The 10,162-nt window shown below is 27.2% G+C and overlaps 1 protein-coding gene across 1 annotated transcript in view; it reads right to left on the bottom strand.

Annotated features, from left to right (window-relative positions):
• Positions 1-99: 99 nt before the first annotated feature.
• LOC127287659 (dipeptidase 1-like) overlaps positions 100-10,162 on the bottom strand; it is a 69,483-nt gene continuing 59,420 nt past the window's right edge. Inside the window, exons 8-13 of the mRNA XM_051314718.1 lie at positions 9,978-10,047; positions 8,129-8,305; positions 4,879-4,963; positions 4,541-4,616; positions 4,316-4,454; positions 100-4,247 (exon numbers count right to left, since the gene is read on the bottom strand). Of these exons, the coding sequence (XP_051170675.1) occupies positions 4,158-4,247; positions 4,316-4,454; positions 4,541-4,616; positions 4,879-4,963; positions 8,129-8,305; positions 9,978-10,047 (637 nt within the window). The 3' untranslated portion in view covers positions 100-4,157. The remainder of the gene's footprint in view (positions 4,248-4,315; positions 4,455-4,540; positions 4,617-4,878; positions 4,964-8,128; positions 8,306-9,977; positions 10,048-10,162) is intronic.

Below are 10,162 nucleotides of genomic sequence, written 5' to 3'. Positions count from 1 at the left end.
TTCCATTTTTCCAAGATTTAAAAAAAAAAAAATTTTAAACTGAATTTCAATTTATTTAGTAAAAAAAAAGGGAAGGAAAGTGAATAAAAATTGAATGCGTGATGTTTAATTAATTTATTAAAATTTCCTAATCTTATATTTATTTCTCTGTACTTCTGTACATTCGTACTTCATATGTCTTTATTTCACATCTTGATTGAGAAGTCAACACGTATTTTTTTTTACGTATTTTAAAGAGATCTCTCGAAGGAAACGAAACAATTTCCATATACAATTTCACAAAATGCGACTTAAACATCCCGCGAGTTCTCTTCCATTCGCTTTTTATTAAAACTTCATATAACACATTGCTTTGATAATATTGTTCTTCCAGTGCCTTTTTTTTCAACTTTCATCATATAATATATATATATATATATATTTATTTATTTATATATTTATAAATTTTTTTTTTTTATATTAACTTTATTTCTCGGTTACAATTTTCTATAAAGAATAAAAATTATTACTGATTCAGAAAAATTAATATACTAATTTATCTAATTTGTTGCTAAAGAATAAAATTTTTCTGAATCAGTCAAGAAAATAGTTGTGTAAATTGAGATAGCGCAGATAAATAATTTAGGTATTGAAAAATTTTTCTTTTTTTATAACAAAAATGATAGATAATCTATATATGAAATTTTAATAATTTATTCTTATTTCTCTTTATGTTTCTATTTTTTATTCTCTTTCTCCATTTTCTTCTCGAGACATTTCACATTAAATACACACATACAGTCTAAATTAAAAAAACATTTTGAGAGTCAAAAATAAAATTTAAAAAAAAATTCAATTAGATAACAATTTGAAGTTTATATTAACATTTTGGAATTTACAATAAATTATTACAATCTTTTTTTTACATTTGTTTTACTAAAAAAAAAACGTTTTGATAACAAATCATTTGATTAATATTTATGTAACAAAACTTTTTTTGATTGGTCCAAGAAAATGTTTCATTGTTTCTCAATTGAATTTAAATGATGAACAAAAAAAAATTTTCTTTTGTCTAATCAAAAAATGTTTGTAAAAATATTGACCAAAAAAATGTTTTTATTGATAAAAGCCAAATATTGTTTCTCTGCGCTTGATCGTTTTTCCCTTCGGTGTATGTATAGTTTTCCAAACATGTTTTTTTGTGCGTTTGGACCTAATATATTATAATCAATATATTATAATAGTTATTAATCTGAGATCTAGGCAGTTGTGTGTTATTAAAATTATGTTTGAGGTTATTCTAAAGGTTTTTTTTTATTCTTCTCTCGTTTTAATAATAATTCACTCTTACAGTATGTGCTTATTTAAAAAAATTTTTTTTCTGGAACACATAACCCGATGATATTATGTAATTTAAAAAATTGAACACGGGTTTTTCTCGAAAATATTGTTTGAGCCTTCGAGAATTTCGCATATAGGTGTATATTATGTGATTGGTTGTTTTCACTTTGGCACTGCACATTATTGATTCACTTTCACAATATTGTTTCATTTTTTATGATAATAAATTATTTTTCGAGATATTCATTTTTTTTTTTTTTTTTTTTTTTTTGAGAGCCAATTTTTTTTTTCTTTGCAATCAAGTATTTTTTTTCTATTATACATTTTCTATAAATCTTTTCTCTCTTTTTCATACATTCATCCATTCACGTGCAAACGAGCAATACATTCAATATAATGATTATCCAGTTATTTTTCACGAATTGTATCGAATTTTTTTTTTTTTTTTAAATTTTTCATAAACATTAATCGCAACATTGTTTTTTTTAAAACACATGTATGGTACACAAAAAATTTATCGAAATGTTACCAACAATTTTGTTTTAACAAGATCGCATTTTTATCAATATTGCTTGTAACCTTTTAATTTTTTAACATTTTAAAGAAAATATATATTTTTTAAACGATTAGAAAATCATTGGTATAGTAATAAATTTAACGATTATAAATAATTTAATATTTAATAAATTATAGATGAATTAACATTTTTAATATGTACAAAAAAAAATGTTTGAAACAAAATTTCGCGTGTACATTTTGCGATTAGTTGTTGATGAAAATTAATTTTGATTGATCAGTGCAAGTACCAAAAGCATTAACGTCTTATTTATCGAATGGTATAAGAATTTTTTTTTTATTGCAAATTTTATGAATGTTTTTTTGCTGCGTACTTGAGAAAAATTCGCTTTTTCAGTTAAAAAAAAAATATATATATTTTGTAGTTCAGTTGAAATAATTAGTTAAAAGAAAATTTTACTCAATCTTTTTGTAATTTTGCATAAAAGATAACAATTTTTTTTTTCAATTAGAATAGATGCAAAATTTTTTAATTTTGCCTTTAATTTATTTTCTTCTCGCAATAATTTTTGTTAATTATTACACGTTGCTTAACAAAATTTAATGAATCGTTATTATAAATTAATTGTACTTTCTCTTTTGATATGAAGTAAAAAAAATAGTTTATCCAATTAAATACGCCAAAAATTTAATTTATAATTTGCATATTTAGAATTTAATTTTTTTTATCGGCATAAAAATTTTAGTCTCATTTTTTATAAAGGAAGAAATTACAAATTTATTCCGCATCGTTTTAAATATTTTAGTATATTTTTGATTTTCTCGGATAGATCTTTTTTATAATTAATAAAATGCAAATCAATGATAAAAAATCATTATTGAGATAAAATTGTTAGTGACAAATATCAATAGTTTAATTTTATGCCTAAAAAGATTGAGTAAAATTTTGCTTTGAATATTTTTTACAATTTTCTCAAATTTATTTTTATTGAAATTAAAATGATGATTTTTTTTTAAATAAGACATTAAAAAGAGCTTTTTTAAAAAAAAATTGCTTCGATATTTTTTTGAAAATAAAAATATTTCAATTTAACTGTAACGATAATGTAATATTAGATTTTTATCGCATGCACTGTAGAGATGAATAGCAATATTTTACTTTGTTTTTCAACAGATCGCACTGTACACAAAAGCTGATTGTAAAAATGGTAATAGTGCTTTGTTAAAACTACTGAGATAATTTTTTTCTATATTTCTTTTTTTTTTTTTTTATCAATATTCTAATTTCATTCGGTGCTTTTTTTATAAGCAGTATTTCTACTTTTAAAAATTCTCTTTATAAAAACAATAAGTTTTTAAAAGTGTTTTTGGCGAAAAGATAATATTTTTTGAGAATATTTCGCAGGAAAAAATGCGAAGATTAATAATGAAATGCTGTTCATTTTTTTTAATATTGTTATCTAAATATGCTACAGTCAAGTTTTTCATTTCTAGTTTTTTTTTTTTTTGTTTTTTTTTTTTAATAATACTGTCGGTTTTAAAACGATTTAACATTTGGCACTCGTAGCCCTGAATTTTGAATCTTTTTATATTCCTTGTATATATAATGTTGATCTTGTTTTTAAGAACTTGCGATTGGTCTCTTTCGTGTATATATTTAATCTATCTAAAAATTAAGAAATTTTTAGGAATGCGTGTTAATTTTAAGAGCCGTGTGTTAAAATATGAAATTTCAAGACTCGACATCTTTGTAATTAAATTTTTCTAATTCCGAATTTTATAATTGAAAGTATCCTGTACATTCGGAACAATATTTAATTCTTTTTCTTAAAATATTATGAAAATCTTCAAAAAAAATCCAGTATTATCTTTTTTTATTTTTTTAATATAGTATGTTAACTTATGTTCTATAAAAAGTGAAATATTAAATTATTATTTTTTTTTTCACTAGTAATAAAATGTGTAAAATTGTTTTAAAAAATCATCTTAGAAAATATTAAGGTTTTTTTTTTGTTATAAAAAGGAGGACTTAATTTATGGGAAACGTCGATTCTTGTTATTTCTAATTATGCTATAATTATAAATTCGCAAGATGATAAGTCGCACGCTTTTGGGAAATTTGAAATAATTTTTGATACTAGAGTCTATTATGAAAAATTGTTACTCAGACTTATATAAGTCTCCCATTTTTTTTTCTTTTTAAACACTCGTTACGCAAAGACACACTGATTGCATTAATGTCGGTCACGCGAGTCATTCCTATATTTTTTTCATATATTTGTCGAATGAGTCTAATCCAAATTTGTTAACATTTCTTGAGATCAGGACGCTCTATATGCACAAGCTGAATTTTCCGGTGGGCTAATTTTTTCAACTGGTAGTACAGCTGCCCTCTGCCATTCGTCTCGTATCTGAAATTTTTTTTTTTTTTAATTTAGATTTTTTGGAAATTTGAAAAAAAAAAATATGATTAACATACTTGTTCAACTTTGGCGAATACTCGAAGTAGATTAAGACCAGCTAATTTTTTAATATCTTCCTCCGTCCATAAAGGATCTTCTAACAAAGTTGCGAATAGTTGAGGATATCTGGAAACATCCTCCAGGCCAGTAGGTGTGCTAAAATTGAGAATAGTTGTAATTTACGTGTTGAATCGATTTCTCATATGTATAATGGTAGAGAAGATTAGTTCAGTGATAGTTACTAATTTATTCCATCGAATCCTGCTCCTATGCCGACGTGATCGATGCCCGCCACGTTCCTTACGTGATTGATGTGCGCTGAAATGTAACATTCCCAGTTAAAATTTATATATTATATATAAACATGCAATTTTTCATCTGTTCAATTTTTTATTTTTAAAAAGTAATGTCTTATAATTTTTTTTTAAAAAAAAAAGAAAAATTCACAGAAAATTAAAAGGCATTAAAATAAGCTGATTATTTTAATCCATTTTGGTATTAAAATAAGCAAAATAGGATTAAAATAATCAGCTTATTTTAATGCCATTTAATTTTATGTGTTAGGATAGAAAATATTTACCAATCACGTCTTTGATGGTTGCTGTGCTGTTGCATGTTATGAAATACGTATAAAAGGGAATCATAGCTACACCTCCATTCTTTGCCTGAAAAAGAAATTTTTTTTTGTCTTTTATCGAAAATATATTTCTATATAGGAAAATATTATTTTTGAGTAAAAGCTGATAGATTAAAAATAAAAATGATATTTTATTCTCTTTTTTTCGAAATATCGCGTCTTCGTTAAAATTTTTTGAAGTTAAGAAAATTTTGCTCATGAAAAAAATCAGATCAAGTTCGTTGGGACGAATACCATTTGATAGACTTGATCTCCGTGGAGTTAATTGGGACGGAAGGATGACATGGTTAATAATAGATTATGAAAACCTATTATCGTGCCCTGGCACACAGCTCGTTGTCGCATCGACATAATTAAGAGGTTATCGGCTGTTCCGATAAAATTCAACTCTCCTTCCTGTTTGTTGTTCATAACTGGTGCAGATATCTATTTTTTTTTTGTTTGTTTAAAAAATACACAAAGTTATTATACCGCGAATTTTTACTAGAGATGGTATTCATAAAGAAATTAATAATTTTCCCAATGCTTTTTGTATTTATTTAAAATTCTATAAAAGTTACATTAAAGGTCTTAAATATTAATTTTCCGAAAAATTTTCTTTTTCCCTCTGACTTGAAAAGTAGTCTATAAAAAATTCCCGTTAAAAACTATGAATACAAATTTTTAAGAAACTCGAGAACTTATTCCATATTCTTTATATTATAATGGAAAACAAATTATTAGCTATTTATGTGACTGAAAAATTGATCATAGAAAAAATTTAGCATTTAAAAATATGTTAAAAATTTAAATTGGTATATTTTATCACTGTTTTTTTTTTGAAGTGCTCTTTAATTCTTTTATTCAACATTTCTCTTTTATTCGGTTCAAATAGTTTTCGATTTGCAGGTGTATGTTTACTGGTCCAAAACGGTGTAATTTCACTTGACCAAATCGTTTTCAAGTGGCGGGGGTGAAACTTTCGGTTTTGTTGTTTTCGGAGGGGGGGGGCATGGGTTAGGTTGCAGGAGAGATATAGGTTTTCTATTATGGAAGGGTCCAGTGTGCCAACAGGGAATATATATATACACACACTGTTAGAGAGGGCGGGCAATAGTATAGTGCGATAGTGAATAGTAGCTGTTGGCCAAATGGTAAAGTGCAATGCATTATAGGAGAGAAAGCAGGATATATGTATGTGTTGACTGTATGTGCAACTTTGCGTGGTACTCTGATCCCATTTCGCGCGCAGTGATATAGGGCGCGCCATTTTTTCCGCCTTTTTCATCTTCTTCTCTGCTTTTTTTTTTTCTTTCTCGCTTGCGGACTCTTCATTTCGATTCTAGTTTTTTTTTTTTTTTTGCTTTCAAAGCTACGATTCAGAGACTTCCATTTGCTAATTGACCCACGAGTCGCGCAGAACCTTACATTTTTACCTTACAACCAGTTTGTTTATAAATTCATGTTGCACACATGCTTTCTACTTTATTGTATATTTTTCAGATTTTCATTATCTGATGAATGGATTTAATTACACAGGCCAAAACTGATTTTGGTGCGGCAAATGTTAGACCTGTTTTTGATATGGTTTTTTTCATGCTGAACACAAATCCGTAAACGAAAAGTTTCTATCAGCTCTAGTTTTTGAGAAAAACGGGTTTTAAATGTTCAAAAATTGCGTTTTTGGCTAACTTTGAGTACCTCTAGCACTGAAATAAAAGGTCGTAGAACCTTCCACTTGGGCTTAAATTGAGGCTTAATGTTTCAACTATTATCCCCAAAAATGTTGCACCATAATCTCAAAGTCATTTGTTATCATTTTTGATTCGCAAATATTAATTTTGTAAAAGTTTGAGCGCGTACCTCTAGCAAAGAAAAAAGGTTCATAGAACCTTTTATTTGAACTTAAAATAAAGTTTGAACTTTAGACTACAAGCCCTAAAAATTATATTATTCACTAATAACCTCAAAATTGTTGGTAACACAGAAAATTAAAAGGCATTAAAATAAGCTGCGAACCAGTATTTAACTACAGAACTTATTTGGTAATATTTGAATAACTCTAGTCAATAAAACCAAAGGTGAGTGAACCTTCTTGTTGAGCTTCAATTCAATTTATCCCTTGACTGTAGTTCATAAAAATTACATTGCTGCACCTTAACTTCAAGGACTAGATGTACGCGCTCAAACTTTTACAAAATTAATATTTCGGTATCAAAAATGGATAACAAATGACTTTGAGCTTATGGTGCAAGATAGGTCATTTTTGGGGATAATAGTTAAAACATTAAGCTTCAAATTAAACCCAAGTGGAAGGTTCCACGACCTTTTGTTTCAGTGTTAGAGGTACTCAAAGTTAGCCAAAACATTTTTGAACATTTTAAACCCGTTTTTCTCAAAAACTAGAGCTGATAGCAAATTTTCGTTTACCGATTCGTGTTCGGCTTGAAAAAACCTATCAGAAACAGGTCTGACATTTGCTGCACCAAAAAAGTTTGCTAATTTTGTTGGCCTGTGTTATTAAGGAATGATGATTTGAAAAATATGTATTACAAGGGAAAATAGAAAAAATTTAGAAAATTGTATATCTACCAAAATGATTGATTCAAAAGCATATGCTTTTAGCATAAAAATTGTTGATCCAATAGGATATTTTTTCTGGAGGGAGAAAAAAATAAAAGATGAATAGTTTATAAGTAAAGTCTGATAGGTTGTACTTGACATGTGTGTAGACTACACACATATAAGTATAAAGCTTAAATTTCAAATGCACGCGTTGCACGTTTACTATCGTGTATGCTCTCCATACTCTATATAAGAGATCGTTCTCAATTCACCATTTCTTCGAAAATTGTTTCCCCCTCGACTTTGTAGAATGAAAGTAGTATGGAAAAATGAATAAGTGGAGAAGTGAAATATGCTTGAGTACGCTTAGCGCAGCTAGATTAAAGATTTCTAGTACTCAAATTTTAGACACACTTTCTTTCCTTTAGCCATAAATCTTGTGTGAAATAGGTATATAAGGTATAAAATATCCCATGTCAAAAGAAACTGATTTAATAAAATTTTCATATAAAAATTTGATTTAATTTTTCTTAAAATTTTTTTCCATTCCAATTAAAGTAATGAATAAAGGAAGGAGAGAAACAGTTTTTGTTTCTTCACACTGTGTGACAACGATGCTTTATTTTCGTGATTTTACTTGATAACTCACCAGATTTCTGAGCACGTCGTCTGGCACGTTCCTGCTAGAATTACAGAGCGCTCTTGCTGCGCTGTGCGAGAAAATCACCGGCGCTCTTGTCGTTTGCAGGGCTGCTCTCATCGTTCTTGTTGAAACGTGAGACAGGTCCACCAACATCCCAAGTCTGTTTAGTTCTCTAACGACGGCCTGTAAATTTACATCATTTGTCAGTATGCATACCGTACTGTAATTATAGCAAGTATACAATATCTTGAGAAAATCCTAAACAAATCTTTTTTTTTTTTCAAGACATGAATATTTATTTTGGAAAATACTCCTCTTTTTTAGAATTCATTTATATACAACAATCATTATAATTTAAATTAAAAATTTATGAGTGAAAGAAGACACCAATTATACTCAACGTTATTGTTTTTATATAGAGAATGAGTTATGGATTATATTTCCGATACGAGCGACCCCGCAAGTAGAGAAAGGTTTAGCAAAAAAAAAAAAAAAAACAAGGAAAAAATTCTGAATGTTCGCCTTAACCAATAGAAACCAATGGCTGACGTGAGAGTAAAAAAAAAAAAGCTACGATATAAACGGCACGTCGATACGAATGGGTAGGACAATGGCCGCGTTTCGAGCTGTGCACGCTTAACGAATGTTCTGTTCGTTTTTTACATACGTGTCACACTGATGCTTGTTCTAGATGCTTCGAGGAAAAAAAAACCCGAGGAAACAAAGAAGCTGCACGGTTATTAAAATCACAAAAGCCAAGTTAAACTTTGAATTGTCATTCTTTTGAAAAGTCTTTAAATTACATTACACATTATATTCTTTTTTCCATATTTATTTATTTTAAAGTACTTTAAAAAAAAAGAGAAAAAAATTGTAGCCATAGTATTTTTGGTACTTTTTTGCTTATTGATCATCGTTTATTTTAATAATTAAATTTTGTTTACACTTTACAAAGTAAAATTAATTATTAATATACATTAAATTAACAGTGGCCAGTTTCTACGTTAATATTCCTTTTACATATATTAATTATCCTTTGGTATTAATTATCCTTTGATGTAAATTTTTGATTCTATATGTATATTACAATTATATATACATATTCGAATTCCATTATATTTATCTAGATATGAGTTATGGCAAAATTGAAATTGAAGTACTAAATAATAACCATTTTTCGATTCTGGTATAGTCTTTCAAAAATGATACTTTAAAATAGTTTTAACTATAAAGTCAGTCTTGGAAGCGATAAAAGATTTAGGTCGATTGCAATGTTCACTCGCGTTTCGAATACATGATTTACATCCCTTAGTTTCATTTCCTTTTTTTTTTGTCCCTATTCGTTATATCCAATTGCAAAAGTTTTCAAAATTTACCTAACGTACGTGCGTAACCCACAACTTGTGTGTAGAATTTTTTTGTATTTATTGTTTTTTTTTTTTAATACTTTTTTTCTATTTTGAAAATATTCAATATTGCGACATATGTATATTTGTGCATCCTGCATATATAGTGAACGCTAGCGGAATATTTTATTTACGATCTTGTTTTCTTCACCTCTCAAAACTTTAAAGGAAGGGCGGATCCGTGAGTTAAATTAAATACTTTGCTCATATATTTTACCATGAGATAGATAGTAATTGTTTAAACTTGGACGGAGATTTATATTTGAAATTTTCTATATAGAAAATTTATTTGAAAGCAATGTTCTGAAAATGCTTTTGTATATATAATAACGATAATTTGTATAAAAGTTCCTTTTCATGAAAATTGAATATATAGTGCGAAAATACAATAATAGTTTCGTGATTGACATGAATTCATTGTAAATTACAAAATTGTTCATTTCGCTTACCTTTCCAAATTCACTGAGGCCTGGCGCCGATGTTTCAGTACTATTTGTTTCACCCAACGAACAAACTGCCCTGCCGGGAAAATTTTTGTTAAAAATTTATATATAATTTTTTTTTAATCTTATTTTTACAAGAAATTTTTTTATTATATGAAAAACGTATTAAAAATGTTAACGTTTTTTTCTTT

Source organism: Leptopilina boulardi, unplaced genomic scaffold (assembly GCF_019393585.1).
Source record: "Leptopilina boulardi isolate dan_hultmark-lab unplaced genomic scaffold, ZJU_Lbou_2.1 LbouV2_123, whole genome shotgun sequence".
Taxonomy (NCBI): Eukaryota; Metazoa; Arthropoda; class Insecta; order Hymenoptera; family Figitidae; genus Leptopilina; species Leptopilina boulardi.
The sequence above is the reverse complement of the archived record's forward strand: the minus strand, read 5'-3'. Positions and strand labels throughout refer to the sequence as shown.